The sequence below is a fragment of the Melanerpes formicivorus genome, unplaced genomic scaffold, assembly GCF_026170545.1.
Source record: "Melanerpes formicivorus ecotype bairdi unplaced genomic scaffold, bMelFor1.0.p_v2 SCAF_46, whole genome shotgun sequence".
Classification (NCBI taxonomy): domain Eukaryota; kingdom Metazoa; phylum Chordata; class Aves; order Piciformes; family Picidae; genus Melanerpes; species Melanerpes formicivorus.
In genome coordinates this window covers 961638-979519 of record NW_027142398.1, presented here as the reverse complement: position 1 = coordinate 979519, position 17882 = coordinate 961638, and the positions used below count along the sequence as shown (strand labels likewise).

Below are 17882 nucleotides of genomic sequence, written 5' to 3'. Positions count from 1 at the left end.
TCGGCGCTCGACTGCCTCCGCCTGCCTGCGGCCCGCCCCCGCCCAGGCAGCGCCAGGGGAGCGCCGAGCGCCGCCCGGCCCGGCCCGGCCCGGCCCGGCCCCGCCCCCGCGGAAAGAAGCAGGCCGGCACGTCAAGGACAAAAATCAGACTTTTGTTTATTAAAAAAATACTTTACAGGAAAAAAATTCTATGCATTCCGTTGGACTATTTTACAAAGAAATAGCTTAACAGTTTGACACTGGTGTACAGTCAGCTACGGACAGCTCCCGCACTACTCACCTCACGCCTCTCAACACTTGCTAATGTCAATAAATATACTAAGGCCGCACAAAGCAAACAGTCTTCCAGGCAATTATACACGTCCTCTGTAGGCAGAGACCTTAGATAAATTAAAACCACAGAAAAGGAAAAAAAAAAAAGGATAAAATCGTAGCTGCCAATCAAAGTCAAATTAAACACAGAAACAGCAATGCAGAAGTCCCTTTACACGTTGTACACAAATCGGGAGCGAACGCGTTCCGCGGGCCCCTCCCGGCTGCCCTCAGACACCTCCTCACGCCGTGCCACGGCCCCGAAGCCGCCGCACACCACCGGGATCTCCCCGGGGACTCCGGCAGCACCAGAGCAGGCAGGGCAAGCCCTGGGGAGGGGCCCCAGCTCTAGGAGCCGGAACAGGCTTCGCCACTTCAGTGAGTACAGAGCTGCCCGCTCAGCGCCCCTCGGAAACCGCAACTCCCGAGTCTGTTACCGGCTGATTCCAAGCCGCGAACGGCAGGGGCCCGGCAGGGTGAGGATCTGAGCTCTCAGCTGTGGATCAGCTCTGACAAGGAGCCCAGTCCAAAACTGTAAGGTGCAGAAACACCGGCAGAGCACAGCAGAGAGCCCTTTTCTGCGTGGCAAGATCTACGCCTGGGAAAAACGTTCATTATAAATCCCCTGAGAACACCTCACTGAGTGTCCCACCTTCCTGGAAGAGAATGCATCAGCTATCTGCACAAGAGGACTTGCAGCGTGGATGAAAGAGAGAGGAAGCTGAGGCTAACTGATACTTCAGCTTTAAATTGCATTTTGCTACTTCACATCCAGCACAACTGAGCCACTCATCATTCCAAGAGTTGTCTTAAATCAACAGCAATTTCTTCTAAATAGAAGCCTAGACTCAGGTTCTGTACCTCCAAACCGAGCAGCTCTTCACAGTCAATGAGCAGTTGTCTCTAGCACACAGCCAGAGTGATTTCCACTTCTCAGATGACAACCCTATCACAGCAACAAAGAACTGAGGACTTCAAAATGTGGTCAGTTACTGCATTTATGAACTGTTCTGCATTTATCTTCAACCACCAGCCATTGAACATGAGATTTAAAAGAAGTATTTACTCAGACCTACCCAGAGATTTGTTTTGCTCAGCAAGTTCCCAGCAGCTGCAGCTTATAAACATCAGTATTCTACATGTCTTGTTCTGGAAAACATTTGCCTTTCTCGCATCAAAGCTCTGTTCTAAGTCTGTTGTTTCTAATGTAATCAAAGCAATCTTGAAGCAATGGTAGGACAGCAGAGTGATCAGCTTCATGGAGCAAGCCCTCTCACTTCACACCCAGGACTGGGGTGGAGTTTGAAAGCAGCATGTCATTTTGGTTATAGCAGACCAAAGCTGATCCTGTCATTAGATAATAGATCATTAAAGTTAGTTCCTCTCTTCCTCTATCTCCCAAGTGTGCTAGAACAGCATCAGCAATATTCAAGTGATTTGAAGACACATTTCTGTATTTACATCTGATGTTAGATACTGAGTTAGCAATGGAAGGGATAAAGAGAACATGACACCTTTGGTCACATCCCTCTATCATGAAGAGAGAAGTCAGAATATTTTCCAGGTATCTCAGGCTGCAGCCACAGATTTCACTAAAGCTACAGCTTTGAAAGCAACACGAGCCACTCCAGTCTTCTTGCTCTACCATCTGAAAGCACACCACAAGAATTTACAGAGGACTTCCATATTTATTCCCTCTCCACTCTATTTCAAGCCTTCACTGTCAAGCAGATGAGTTGGAGGGCTCTTGACCTGTTCCTTCTGCCTGTGAATGGCTGCAGACTCGCTGTAGCATCTGCAGCTTGGCCAGTTCCTGAGTCACTGCAGGCAGTGCTGGCTGCCAAAGCGGCCGCCGGAGCGACGCACCTCTGCGGATGCGGCCGGAGAACAGCACGTGAGAAGTGAAATGGGCACTTGGAAGACTAGCAGACTTGGTACAAAGGAAAGAACACCCATGGGTAAGAGGGTCTTTGAACGTGAAGGATGAACCAAAACCACTATTGCCTGCGAGGAATTTTACTCTGCACAACCCTTAAAGCTATGAAATTCCTCTCAACATAAGAAGTGGGGGGGTGGAGAAAACCAAAAAACAAACAACCCACCAGAGAACAGACTGCTCCTGGATGAACCAGTCTGGGTCATCTAGAATTTCTGCTAAAGATTAAATTACACCCCTGCATGAATCACATTACTGCTCATCATAAAAGCTTTCCATTCTAACACCTTATTTACACAGATTACTAAACGAGTCACTACCACTTCAATCTGTAAATCAGCTTTTAAATTGAAATAGCTCCTAGTCCTCATTTTTGTACCGAAGACAATACATACACACACATAAGGAGTAATACAGGCTCTAACTAATCACTGCAGTATCTTCTGAGGAGTTTTTTTCCTATCAGTTTAAAATAGTGACCTCTACACTGAGGTGCTAATATGTATATAAAAGCCTACACAAACAATATTGCACAAAGTAAGATTTATAATAGAGTAACATATTGTAGAGACCCTTATAAAGAGAAGAGTAATAATTGATATTAAAATGATGCATCCAGAACTAACACAGCATCTTTGCTTTTGTCTAGTCTAACATAGTGTTTCAAATCTTTCCTACCCCAGTGAGGATTAGAACAAATAAAGTTATCCGGAGACAGCTTAAGTTGCACCAAAACCCAACTTGTACTCTAAATGTGGGGGGGGGGGGGAGGGGGATGGGAAAGGGAGAAAGGGACAGAGCTGTTCCTTTTGATGACTGGAAAGGGCAAGTAATAAACAGGGTGAGAGAAAGTCAAATACAGATCACACGTTAACATCCAGAAATATTGAAAGGTTGTTTAAAAGCTGTTGATAGCTGACACTCTACACACTGAGCACGTGCTGCTGGTTTTTCCACAGTACCTGGGCACCCAGAAGCTACACATGGAAAAAGCAGCCCAATGCCAAAATGCTTTATTGTGAAATAGTAATACAGAGTTCCTAGGACAAGGACAGCCTTACTGTGTACGTCAGTACCAACTCAATGCTATTACATTAAGTGCATCAGTACAAGGGAAAGTGTGGTTCCATCGGACACGTTACGACCTGATCAGAACAAGCTGCCACGTTGGTTAGCATTTTAAAGCCTTAAAGTGCTCAAAGATAGCAGTTTCCTCCACAAGACTACCAAAAAGGTTCTCTAATTTGTTGCCACTAGTATTAATCATGTTCAGGGAAGATGTGTTTTGGAAGCAAAACCCTCACACCGAGTGACGTTAAGCAGTGCTATGAAAAAACATTAGGTCAATAAGTCATTGCGTTTCAAAAGGATCAGAGACTTTCTTCAGTTCAGTTAACAGATCACCTTTGTAGGAACTGTAAGAAAGAGAGATCAATTTCTGTAGCTTGTATACAAACCAACTGGTGTAGAAACCAACGTGTCAAGAACAGACATACCCCAAAAAGAGAAAATAAAATCATCTCACAAATCAAAAGTGCTGTGCTTTCTCTTTCCTTGTTGTAAGCAATCAGAATGAGATGGGAAAGTCACTTTGCAAGTCTTCCACAAAAGCATCACTTTCTGGCGAAGACTAGAGAAGAAAGTAAAGGTAGGGGGAGTAACACTGACCAATGTAGTTTCAACCATTGTGTGTTCCTGGAGGAGGTTCATCCTGACTTTTGAGGAGGTACCCAATCTCTTTTCCTTACTTAAACAGAAAGAAGTGGTAGACCACTGTTAACAGGTTGTACTAAGGGGTTCAAATACAACTTGACTTTTGCATAATCTGTGTAAAAAAGATATGCTTGACATTTTGGAATGTCACCTTTCTTTATAGAATTATAGGCAAGATTTCTCCAATAAAACATAAAGCCAGTTATAAAACTATAACTTCACATCAAAATCTTAAAAAGTTGTTAAAAAACCGTTGGATTATTTACACATCAATCACACAGCGGAGCCTGCGTGAGCCTGGGGATTGTGTTGCTGATCAGACTCTGTTTTAAAACCTGGAAGGGGCTGGGCCACCTGATCTGGTTGCACAAGTCCTGATATCGAAGAAGCAGAGGAGGAGAGCACCCCTGGTGTAAGCTGCATCTCTACACCTGGTTCTTCAGGCTCTATTTTTATGCTCACGCACTGGGGTTCACCTTCTGACACTGTCTTCCCGGGATCACTACTGTTCAAGCTGGAATTGCTCTCTGCACTTTGAGAAGTCTCCCCCACGGGGTGATACTGCTTAAGTCTTATGTGCCAGGCCAAGCTGCAGACCGCTGACACGGTTTTGAACTGATGAATGACATTTCTAGGGATGAAGTAGATGTCATTGTCACACAACTGAATTCTAGCATAGCGAATGCCTTCCCGTCTCATTTGGTTTAGTTTGGCTTCATCCACCCATTGAACACACTGAGAGAAGGAAAATGGTAAAGTTAGTGGGATGCTCTGCTGCAACAATTCACTACCCACCTACTGCCAACATACTTCTAAAGCAGAATGTTTTCACTTAACAGGTAAAGCTTCAAATTTAAAGTGAGAACCAGACTTAAGATTCTCTGATGTGCACATCTCGAGAGGGTGATGAGCATTTAAGGGCATTCTACAGTTAGAGCCAAAATCAGCAGGTTTGACATAAGGCTGCTTTGTTTTGGCTGACAGGACTGAGTCTGGATGCCTTCACACCCCAAGACAACATCAGTATGTAAGCAAAAGCAGGAACAGCCACACATTACTACTTAATCAGCTTCTAATCATTTCTGTAGCACATACCATCACCTACAGCACAAACCCCAGCTTAGTGGAAAGGAAAGGTAGTTGGACTGATACTGATGTAGGTCCCCTCTCACTGAGCTTCTATGAAATGTGAGTAGGGAAATGCCCCAAAAGAGGAGCTGTGAACTGAGGGCCACCAAGGACACAAAAGGGCTGGCTAATGGTGAGCCTGAAACTGCCAGAAGCTACTTCCAAAAGGCTAAGGAGGAGCTGTCACTAGGGAGTATTTGATACCTGTGACACTGGAGGCTCATGCAGGTCCAACTGAAGTCTCTGTACAACATCAGTGAAATCTTCAGCATGAAAACAAACCACATCTTTGGTTATACGAGGCTGGTCACTCCTAGAAAGAGATGAGAATCCCAGGAGTTAAGGACTTTGAATTACAGAGAGTGACAGAACTTGCCAGCATGGATTCATTGAACCAATGACCTGCTTCAGCCTGACACAGGTGCACAAAGCCTCATCACTTCTCAATACACATCTTACTTTGAGAATGAAGTATAATTCAGGCTTTTCTTGACATTTTACTTCCTTTTTGATGCACACACAGCAGAAGTGATGGTTTTGTGGACCTAAACTATATTGAAATGTCTGAGAGCCAGGTTTGAATTGCCACTCCCATATTCAAGTGAGAATAATTCTGTATTAATGGAAAAACAAAGCAAAATAACTCTGAAGCTGAAGCAGTGAGGAGCTGGGTTTTATTCAATGACTGTGAACGAGAGGCACCTTTTATTCACATGAATATCCAGCGATATTGCTAACCATGCTATCCAATTTCTTCTGTAATTGCTAGGAATAACCATGATGCAAAGCTAGTTTCTGTGCAAGGTCAAGAGCAGTGTCCTGGACACATGAGATGAGGAAGCACTGCAGCTGTGAAGCTAATGACATTGAGTTCTTGGATTACTGTCATGGAAGTTTGCATGGCTGTAGCTGTTCAGGAAAAGAGCAGTCACAGATGATGGTCCAGGCATGGAATCTTTCTCTTCTTTTTATTAAATGAAATTTCCTGAAAGCTTCTGTTTAAACTTTTCTACTGCCTCAAGAAGAGGGGAAGAAGGGTAGGTATATGGCTTGTGTTCTTCAAGCTCTAGACAGCACTTATCACAGGCTTTAAATCATTTCCTTGACTAGGCTTATTTTCATAGTATCATAGTATCATTCAGGGTTGGAAGGGACCACAAGGATCATCTAGTTCCAACCCCCCTGCCATGGGCAGGGACACCCCACACTAGATCAGGCTGGCCAGAGCCTCATCCAGCCTGCTCTTAAACACCCCCAGGGATGGGGCCTCGACCACCTCCCTGGACAACCCATTCCAGGGCTTCACCACTCTCATGGGGAAGAACCTCCTCCTCACATCTAGCCTGAATCTCCCCACCTCCAGCTTCATTCCATTCCCCCTAGTCCTATCACTACCTAAGATCCTGAGAAGTCCTTCCCCAGCCTTCCTGTAGGCCCCCTTCAGATACTGGAAGGCCACAATTAGGTCACCTCGGAGCCTTCTCTTCTGCAGACTGAAGAGATGTCTTTTTTTTTTAAGAAAGAAAATGTTTAGAACCACTCCCTCCCACTGAAACAGTGGGATTTCAGTGGCACTCACCATTCCCCAAACTGTACAGCCTTCAGAACACCTACAGCAGCTGTACTCTGCCAGTCAAACCCTTGACCCACATGATCAGCGTGAGCTCTCGTTCTGTCTTCAAACAGAACCTCCCGGGGCTCGCTGGTCCGAGGTAGGTACTGGAGGTTCTTTATCTCATTCATCGACCTACAACGTGATAGAAAGGCATACTAAAAAATACTTCAGACTGCTCAAAAACACACACTTGTATTAAAATAACCTTTCAAATGTTCAGTGCTGTAGATTTCAAAGACCAAAACACCTCCCTCTGATTTCTGCCAGGTGTTTATACAACAAATGACAGAAGTGTGCACAGCCAGGTGCAATTCAGGTTATGAGACCAAGCTTTAGAAAACAAATCCAAGCACCTACAAAAGTTATTTCTGTTCACTTGTGGTGAAAGAATTCTTCCAGAAATTCAGTAGTATGTAAACTAGAGTCAGTTTAGATACTGAATTTGGTTGTTTGGGAGCACATACAACGGTTCTGCTTGAAATGCCAATTAAAATATGCTTCCAATTCTTTCACACTTGTTCTACAGCACATCACTTCTGAACAAGACAGCAAGAGCAACATGCACACTACAGTATCTCTTGAAGAGAGCTGTACCCCTGAAACAACCTGAGCAGTGCATTTCACTTGCCCCCTCCACCAAGAGAGTTCTTTCTATAGAATATATATAAAACAAGTCTCCTGAAGGATAAACAACACATTGCAATCTTAAAGCACTGACCTAGGACATACTACCATGGAAAGTGATGAGATAACCATCACAAGGTTTTTATCTTCTCCACTGAACCAGTTTGAGACAGAAATGGAAGTGAAACTTCAAGTCTGAAGAACTAGTCACCAAAGGATTTGGGTTTTATTCTCAAATCTAACAGGCACAGCTGCAACGTTTTACCTTTAACACCAAAAGGAAAACAAAACATTACCGGCGGCGTTTGAAGGGCGATTTTGGCATGTCAGCTGTTGGGATCATCTGCTCTCCGGGTCTCACCCACATTATAGGACCATCATCACTTTGTGACCTGCACTGAAGTCTGAGACTAGAAAGAGTACCCCAGGGCAACGTCATCTACAAGAGAACAAAACCAAAACAATCCACAAAACGCTGGGGGAGACAGAAAAAGTCAACAGTCCCTTTGGTAAAATTGCCTCAAATCTGATGCCAAAAGGACAGCACAAACTAAGGTCAGTTTGGGGTGTAACATATATTCCAAGTTAACTTTCTCAAACTCAGCTTTCAGGGAAGTGAATGATTATGCAGTACCTATACCTGATAAACTACATTTATTCTTCAATTATTCACACAACTGCAGCTACCTAATCCAGTCCCTTCCACCTGGACACAGGACCTCCTGTACCTCAGCAGCCTAAGGAAGAAGCACATCAATAGAGAAAACACTTCATGGCTTCCGTTCAGTTGGAAATAGGGGGGCTGTAGGAATTGTTTAAATATAGAGTGCTCTAAAAACACCCCAAGTTACTGCTTACTCTGAGAAATGGAGATTCTTCTAACATATCTAGAAATTCTGGGAAGTAGTCTCCAACTTCTTCATCCACTGCTCCCACAAGACTGATCTGCCGCATTGGTCCTGCTCGGTAGGTTCCACAGCAGTACGTTCGATTGACCTGAGTGGCCAGAAAGGAGAAGACAACATCAGCACAGCTTTAGCTCTGTCACAGAAGATCAAAAAGGGCTAATACAATGCACTAGGCCACAGGTGAGATGCCTCTTGGACTCATCTCTATCCATTCCACTAGATACCACCTTTGGAAACAGGCACAGATACCATTCAGAACATCTGGCCCCAGGCTATCCCAAGAGACCAGAACTCTGTGTTACTGCCAGGAAAACACCTCTGAAGTTTGAGTACTTGACTAATTCAGGGACAACTCAGTGCTTCCAGGCTGACTTAAGAAATCCACCATGTAAAGTTTCAGTGTGACTCAGTCTTTCACCAGCAACCTTAAACTGGGACAGCTTGTGCAGCTGACTGCGCTTTCAAACCAACACTGAAGCATCCGCACACTCACTTCAGTCATGTCCTAGAGGCCTTTTCCTTGTGACTGTAGCAAAGAACCTTGGTGTCCATCACAGAACCATGTCCTTTATTCTGCTAATGTTACTACAGTGCATACACAAAACTGGACAAAAACTGAGAACATGAGAGGTCTGGCTGGAAACCCAGTGTTGATGTTCAACAGTTTTAGGATATAACCTGCTGCCCCTGCTGCAGCCTGGAACATTTTAATCTCACTTGGGTTTATTTTGTCATCCTCTGTAACACAGCTTGTCCCATTTCCCAGGTCATCTGGAAACTTCTGCCAGCTTTCTGTTCCCAGAGGAGAACCACTGGCCAGACTCCAGCGTTCTCTAGTCTCATGCTGTGGAGTGCAGCTCTAACATGCCATATGGACACAGAGAAGGTTGGATGTAAGTGCAGCAGCTGCTCAACCTTAAAAGACCACAAATTCCACCATTGTCAGCCTGTTTTGTCTACTCAATTGTGTCTGAACCCCAACCTTCAGCAGCCTCTACATTCATCAAGTGGTTCTAGTGGTGAGAAACTGCATGGCTAAGCAGTGGGCCAGGTGCAAAGGACTGAGGGTTACTGGCACCTTCACAGCCATGTTCACCAAGTGTGGCACCTTTTGTGACTCCGTTTATAGAGGTATGCATGAAGCTGCTTCGTTTTCAGCTTTTTAGCTTTAGGTTTTGCAGCTCAGCCAACAAACCAGATGTAGTTAAACTACTCCATGAAGTTATTAAAGGCAAAATTAGGAGACTAATAAAGCAAGAGTTAGTTAGTGCAATTTTATTCTCAAGCAGCAACCATAGATGTTTTGATTATAGCAGTTTAGCTCCCTTCTATTTCAGAGTCCTCCTCTCTTTAGCTTAGTGTCTCTGCAGTTGGCAGTTCTGCACTGACTGCACACACTTACATTTTAATTAAAAGCTAAGTAAAATCCAAAGGAAGCTTCCCATACAGCTTTATTCCTCAGTCCTAAGCCAACTGATGCAGTGCATCAGTTCTGCCTGCGAATGCAGAAGTTCACAAGTCACAGAACTTCACTGTGCAGCTCAAGCACTCAACCTTCAAGTCCACAAAGTCACCAGCAGCAGCTGAATGAGTGCAGACACTTTGGGTTTGAGCATTTAGATGTTACAAGGCAGGCATTATCGTCAGGGGTTATTCATTCTTATTTTGCTGCTGCCCTCAGAGAAAGTTAAGTTTTTAAATCCCAATGGAAAGTTGATGTTGGATGTGAACACACCAGTAGTGAAGTGGAACTCTCTCACCAGCTAGCCAGATGCAATTCAGAGCACCAGCACTGGACACCCACAGCACTGGTCTAGTTCTGTGCACCTGGGGGTAAACCCAAGGTCTGAAATGCTCTGGTCCTTACAACAGTTTAACTACCCAGTACTGTTCCAGGGGAGATCAACTACTTCCAGTTAAGAGACAACCTGGTGAGACTCAGGTATTTCTCAGGCACCTGTCACCAGTTAAAATGAATTCTAATACTCTGTGGTTTTGCTTGTGGGGTTTTCAAAGAGAATGAAAAACTAGAAGCTTTAACAGTATTTTAATGCCCTGGAATGCAATGAAAAAAATATAAAACAATTGAAAGACACCAGGAATATCTTAAGGAAATCTTAATATCTTAAGGAAACCAAACTGTGATTCATTAACCAAAGCATGTCTGGCAGCATGTGGCAGAAGTAGAAAAACCTATCCTATTATCACCTGTTAGCTCCTTTTCCCACCACCTTGCCAGAAGCAATAGCAACTTATGTAAGACCTATTTCCCCCAGCTCCTCCCTGGCCTGTCCCCAGAACCCCCACTCCTTTGGGAGGGTTTAACTGTTCTTTGGGCCCTATCCACAACGTTGGAAACAAAGCAGCAGCAGTTTTTCAAGCCTAGATCTATCCCAGTTCACCGAGTGGACTGGAGGCAGTTGCACTGGAACAACTGTCAGGGAAAATAGGAGTTGGTTCTAGCTGTGCTGCTAAGAAGGTTCAAACTGAAGAATGGCCTCATGTGAGGAAAGTTTTCAAGTCACTGCTCAGTGATCTGAGAAGCCAAAGCTCCTAGTTCAAGTGAACAGCTCCAAGCAAAGCTTAGCTTGAGCACTGGAACAAATGAGCCAGAGACAATACAAGCCAAAAAAAAATAATCCAGGAAGTATCAAAAGTTGATTTTAAAACACAGAAATGAAACAGCTGTGCTACAAATATTGGAGTGCTTTGTTATAAATATTTATTTTGTCCTCACTGCCCCAAAAACCAAAGGAACTCACCTGGCAAGGGAGTTAATTAAAAAAAAAATAATAATCTAGTGATAATTAAGTCTTCCAGGTTAAAGTCCTTATTTTGACTTGGAGACACACTTCCTTGTTTGTCTGAAAGGGCACACACAAAGCAGCTGGATGATGTAAAAGCCAAAGGTCACATGAGCTTTCAGTTAACTTGCAGTTTACAGATTGAATTTTGATTTCTTGACAGCAAGCCTTTGAACGCTCGAAATTCCCTTGCCAGCACGGCTCAGCACAGCAAACAACTTCATGCACACAGAAGGTTCAGACTAGGAGAGAGGTGACTTGTCCTCAATGAAAAACAGGATCAGCATTACAACATAGGAAGTTCCAAAAGTGAAGCTGAGCCAATCTGCTTATTCCTCAACAGTGCTGCCAGGGACCAGCAGCAGAACAGCCAGACATAGCGTGCCTCTGCTCTCTGAAGCAGGATACTTCAGCTTTCTCTAGTTAAAGATAAGCTGGCTTGCAAAATGTGAGTTTCAGCAGCATGCAGCAGCCAGAGTTGAGCCCACATTCCATTTAAACACATCCTTAGACAGTTTCCCATCACCTGTGTTCTGTCTCACAAGCTGTGACGAGACTTCTGTTTGCTCAGTGAGCTGCACGAACACACTTCAGCCAGAGAGGATTAAGCAGATCATGCTGAAGCTGGGTTTAGAGACATGTTTTAGACCAACCAAACCTTATGTCATGACTCAATCTTAATCATGTTTAGACAGTACTTAAAATAGAATTAATTGAAGTACCAGCACACACTATAGCCCAGGGAAACCTCTAGTTTATGACCATACATTCCTCAGATGTATTTATAGCATAAGCTGCTCACGTTCAAGACATTCACCAACAAAGTGGAACTGTTCTGTATCCCCTTGGCACTGCTCAGCCACATTAGGTGTCACCACATGGACTCACAGCAAATTACCCTGTAATCATGACGTCAAAGAACACAGCTAAATCACTAACACAGGAGACTTTCAAGCCTAAGCTGTGCCAAGTGCCCCATCTGCCAGCAAACGTGCACTGTGCAGCAGGGCTCCTGCAGACAGCAGCCTGCACGCCGACAGGCTGTGTGCAGAGCTCTGCTCTGGGACATGGCTCTGTCAGCAGAAGGATTTACTGAAACCAAGGAGTAGAAGCTAGTTAAAGATAAGAGCTGCTGCAGCAGCTATTCATTGTCAACCAAATTCATAAGCAAAGTGTCAGAGTGACTAACTTAATGGTATCTATGATAAATGCTAGGAAGCACTCAGATGCTGCAAGTGACCACACAGTAACTCTGTGAAGCAATTGCAAGCAATTGCTGTTCTTAGTGCAGATCTTTTATAAGCACTTGGTAAGCTCTAGAGACCAGAGAGCCCATCCACAAGCATTCCCAAGTGTGCTGATAAAGGACAGCTGTTCCAGCAGCACTGCAGTGTACCCCACGACAGAGCTTTGGGGTTTTCCTTCTAACAGGAGAAGCAGTAAAGGTAAGCAAAGTCTTGAGTAAGACTTTACAAGTAATCAGCAGCCAACCCTATTCTCAGTCTAGACTAAGCAGGAATAGGTTTGTTCTATCTGAAACAGATTTCTCTGAACTGTAATGCTGCTGGATTTTCATTGAGACTTCTAAGCTTCATCACAAGACTCAAATGCAAGGTGGTTTCACAGGGGAACCAGGAAATTAGCTTAGTTAATTGCTGCAGCCATTTAAGAATACACATAGATAGTTTGAGGATTTAAGACAGTTCAAGCCTATGATGGAAATCAAGGTAATAAATAGAAGGAAAACAGTATACTAAGCACCTCTCTGAAGCTGGGAAGTTGAAACATCCAGCATCAGCTCTTGATAGAATGAAAATGTTAAGAAACTTATTTGTCATGAATGAAGCCTGAACCATAACATCACTGCATCAGAACCCCAGATCCACTGAAAAAGCAGCAACTAATCTATGCAGCTCTTCACAGACCTGCCCATTGCCTGAGACAATGTCAGTATTCCCCTAAGTTTATTAGGTCAACTGCATGTCTGCAAGACGACCAGTACAGATCTTTCCACAGGCCACAGTCTGCAGCATCTGAAATTTGATTCACCAACTACTAGAGGGCACAAGAGAGCTTTAAGCAGAAACAGGAATAAAAAGCACAGCATCAGTACTCCAAGTTATCTTTTTTCCCCTCTAGTTAGACACTTGTCTCAGTGTTTTAGGCCACCCCTGCTCAGGATTAATGAGATTGGATTTAATCTAGATGGTGTGCGACTTTTGTGCCTTTAAACCATCCTTACCTGAGAGTGAAAATTTGAAATCGTTGTTGTTTCAATGTCCTTCTTGCCCAAGATTTCCATTTTGACTGGAGTGTTAGGGAAGTTAAAAGCAAAGTAATCCAGGAAGTCTGGTAAATAGGCAGCTGCTCCATGGACTATGGCTAAAGCATAGTAAGCTGCATTCTTATCATTTTCACTGAATGACAGCGCAAGGAACTCCTCTGCAAACCTCTCCATCTCCACTGGAGACAAAAATGAGAGTTCATCCATGTAAGCATGAAGGACCAGAGCACCACCATTGGACTGATGCTCTTCATGAATGAAGTTACTAAACTTAGTGCCAGTTTTCAAGAAGTTGCTACGAACAGAGTGCTCCTGGTGCGTCACAAATGGCGTTTGTACTCCCTGGGGTATTCGGTATTCCTGCATCCCCAAGTTCAGTCTGCAGAGCTGCTCATCCTTCAGATACCTGAAGGATTCCTTGTTCATTTCCAAGTTATCACACTGTCCTTGAAACAGAGACTCTTTGTCAATGCGAGTCAGCCCAGCACACACCGTCTGCACTTCCTTGTTGTACATCTTCAGCCGTTTTCCCCTCACGTCTTCCCGGTGTTTCTTTTTCTTTTTTTTCTTGATCTTCTTCACAATGAGGCTGTCAGCTCGCTGGGTTTTGCCATTTTCATCTGGGGTTTCTGGCAGCAACAATAAAGAGAAGATTAGAGCTCTGCAGTCGCAGCATGTTCACCCCAAAAGAATTAACCACCTCTCACTTGCTGAAGCTGTCTGTCCCAGGCAGACTGGCCAACACTGACACCTTGGCTTTTGACTTACAAGACTCAGTTATACCACAGAAAACACAGCACATCTGCTTATGGTGCAAAGCAAGCCTTGGCTTCAGGAAAACTCCAAGAACTCAAGCTTAATATCCTAAAATTGTTTCCATTTTAATAGTTTTGTTAGAATACCTTTAAAAGAAGTCTAGGCTTCAGAACATCTGTAAGTACACTAATAGCTTCTGACATTTAAGGCAATACCAGGCAGGGGAAGAGGATAAACAAGTGTGTGTAACATTTAAACACCAAGACTTTCATTGCAGAACCTCCCTGCCTCTGGATACACAATACAGAAGCAAAACAGTGTGACTTCAGACATAAAACCACGACTGACATTTAGAGATAAAAATACTTGGAGCAGTCAGCTTGCTGCCCCCACCCCCCCAAATACATCTTAGGCTTTTGTATTAAGAGATCAGAACCACCACAGCCACACCTTCAGCTATCTTTTGTTAGCCTTATAGTCAATTATTCAGTTAATTCAGAGCTAGAAATTAAGAGATGGCTGGTTGTTGTGGGTTTTTAAAGGTTAATCAACCCATAAAAGGCTGAAGGCTGAGAGAGAAAACTTCAGAGTAGGTCTCTCAGGCAAAATGTAACAGTTTAATTGCTCATCTTTTAGGAATGAAAACTAATTCAAATAATATTTAGCAGTTACAGTGGTAGATAGAAATCCTGACAGCCCTGTTGTTAAAAATCTCAACTGCCAAGATTAAAATCTGCCTGAATCTAAGAACTAGTTTGTGCCACTGATGCACACAACCCCCCAAAACTGACATCCCCAGGACAGGGACCTGGAGGTAACATCTGACTGCCAAGTGCAAGAACTCGGGTTCTTTGGTTTCCTGCAGCACAGGGCTACCTGCAAACAAACTTGCCTTTCTTCCCCTGCAAACCTATCACAGTTGTATGCCCTCTTTATTCTCCTGCAGTATGTGAAGTGAAAGAAAACCTGTTACACTGATCTGTGAGAAAGGTGTAATGATAAATACATGCAGCTTCAAGTTAGTCCAACCACAGGACTTAACTGTGTCATTACTAGTTTGGTCTCCAGCTCTGTAGGGAGGATTGTTGACCTTCATAACAGCCTGGTGTTACAAGAAGAATTACTCACCAAGAAAAGAAAGAGTCAATTGCTTAATACTGACTTCACACAATTGTCTTAGGACCTGAAATACAAGTTTCCACGGTACTGCTGCTAGCCTCCACAAAGAGCAAATGCCCTTGTTTCCATCTTACAACCAGGGACACTAGGAAAAGAAAGGTGGGATCGCTTGTTCTGGGAAGTCAGCTGAAGGAGTGCTTTGAATAAGCTTTCCTGGAAGCCTCAGAAGTTAAGCATGCATGAGCTTACTCAGTTACTAAGCTCTCAAGTGTAGATACTGCTTTACTAACTGCACTGAACATACTAACCACACAGGAGATCTTTGTTCTGGTGGGACTTAAGATTCCAAGCTGAAGCTGAACAAGAAATTTGTGCCACCACTGAGCAGTTGGGAACGCTTCCCTGTAGAGATTTCCAAGTTAATTTTTGGTTCTTAAAGGCATCTTATTTTCAGCATTTCTATTTTTAGATATAGTTTAAAAACCTCAGATGGGCACTACTTTTAATTCTAAGTATCTTTCTGTTTGAAGATATTCCCCAACAGCAGACCTACACCTAGAAACTCGAAGTTTGGAACTTCCAGTGAACACCACCTATTTTCAGGATAAAAGCTACTGTTGCCTCCCACCAAGTGCAGCAGTGTCATGGGACTCTCTGCTGTAGAAAGCAGACTCTGTATTAAGCAAAGCTAGAGAGGGACATAAAGGTAATGCCATATCATTTCTTGAAGGAAATAGTTTTAACTATCCCTCTAAATAAATGGAAAGCCTCCAGTACCTCAAACACAGAAAACTCTATCTAGGTCACCAAACTACAGGCTCCTAGAGTGGGACAAAACAACAGCAGTGCCAGTGACTCCAGTAGTCTAAAACTCTTAGCCAACACATAACCACACTATGATCACTGTGCAACAAAGACACTCACCTGTGGCCAAAGAAAGGAATAGTACAGTCAAAGAAGCTGGCAGATTAGTTAGATTATACATAGGACTAAAAACTGATAGGGAAAGGCTGGAAAAGAAATCCAGCCCCATTCCAAACCCAGCACATAGGGTGTCCAGGACAAATAGTGAATACCTTCAGACTGCCCGTCAGCAAACCTTTCCTTGGCAAATCTAGAACTCAGATAATGGTAACAGTGTTTAAGACCACGCTAAAAGGAGGGCTGCTACGTTACTAGGTTAGAACGGACCCAGTGACGCCCCGGGGCCAGGAAGATACACAATTTCCGTAGGTTTAGCAACATTTATCAAGCTAGGGCTTGGTATCTGCTATCCAGCAGCCCTGATCGTCATTATTAAAACACAGCGGTTTAGAAGAGCTACGTAGTGAGAAGTCTCTTCCTGTAACAGTCTTGCCCATTCTAATCTCAGTTCACCCTTCTACAAGCACTGCACCGCCGGTTTCTCCGGCACAGGACTTTCACACACACACCCTCAAAGCACAATTCACAACATCTTCATTACAGCAGTTAGCTTTCACAACTGCCTTATGTTTGTGCTGCTCTCACCAAGACGCTTTTCACTACCACAAACTTGTGAACGGAAGCAAAACATTTCTGCACCGCCCGAAAACAAGACGCACGCCCCGAAATTCAGAGGCGCTTTGGCCTTCCGATTTGAGAAAGCTCGGGATCTTTCTTTAAAACAAAAATACAGCCCAAAGCAAAGCAGCAGCAGCTCCTCAGCTTTAGCACATGTCAACGCAGGAGGAGTAGGATGGCAGCTTTACTATCCCAGCGCTTGTGTCCTGAACCCGCGACAGGGCAGCCCCGAGCAGCAGCAGCAGCAGCACAGCTCCCGCTCGGCGCAGACCGCGGCTGGGCTCCCTCCGCCGCGCACCTCCCTCCGCCGCGCACCCGGGCTCCGCGCTCAGCCCCGAGGGGCAGCAGCGTCGCGCCCCGCCAACGGCGGCAGGAACCGAGCCCGGCTCTGCCCGCGCACCCCCGCACACACGAGCGCACGCAGACGGGCTCGGGGCTCCCACAGACGCGCTTCTCTCCGCTCCCGCCTTCGCCCGAACGAGCGAGGCCGAGCCCCAGCGAAAGGCTGCGCCGTTTGGTGGTCGGCCGGCCGGGCGCCGGCTCAGGTGCACGGGCGGCAGCCGGCCGGCCCCGCTGCACCCCCCGCTCCTCACCTCGCTTGCTGGGCCGCCCGGCTGCCCCGTCCGCGGGGCTGCCCCGCCTTGCCTTCTGCGGCTGCCCGGCGGCCAGGCGGCCGGGCTCGGGGCCGGTGGCGGGGCGATGCCGGTGGTGGTGGTGGCGGCGCTCCTCGAGCGCGGCGGGCGGCGGCAGGCTGAGCGGGGAGAAGGTGAAGAGCCCGGCGGAGGCGGACAGGCCGGGCAGGGCGGCCGGGGGCAGCGGCTCCGCCGGGCCGGGCCCCGCCAGCAGCTGCGGCTGGCTCAGCCGGGCCCGCTTGCCGCCGCTCGCCGCCTCGCCGGGGGTGCTCCGCCGCCGGCGGCCGCTGCCGCGGGGCCGGCCGGGCCGGTCCCCGGCCGGGAGCGGGGGCGGCTCCTCCGGGGCCCGGGACACTGCGCGTACCGCAGCGACCTGCGCGGCCATTTCAGGGGCTCCCTCACACACATTTAAATGGCCCGAGCGCCAGCACGCGCGGCGCAGGCGCGGCGCGGCGCCCCCTGGGGGCCGTAGTTCGCGGCGGCGCGCGACGGGAGGTGTAGTCCGCGCG

The 17882-nt window shown here is 45.8% G+C and overlaps 1 protein-coding gene across 1 annotated transcript; it reads right to left on the bottom strand.

Annotated features, from left to right (window-relative positions):
• Positions 1 to 137: 137 nt before the first annotated feature.
• Positions 138 to 17771, bottom strand: RSBN1 (round spermatid basic protein 1). The gene is made up of 7 exons (XM_068159543.1): positions 17335 to 17771; positions 13283 to 13953; positions 8187 to 8324; positions 7625 to 7767; positions 6669 to 6836; positions 5294 to 5402; positions 138 to 4696 (listed from the first exon to the last, which is right to left on the bottom strand). The coding sequence occupies exons 1-7, from the start codon at positions 17756 to 17758 to the stop codon at positions 4235 to 4237; spliced, it is 2115 nt and encodes a 704-aa protein (XP_068015644.1). The 5' UTR covers positions 17759 to 17771; the 3' UTR covers positions 138 to 4234.
• Positions 17772 to 17882: the final 111 nt, after the last annotated feature.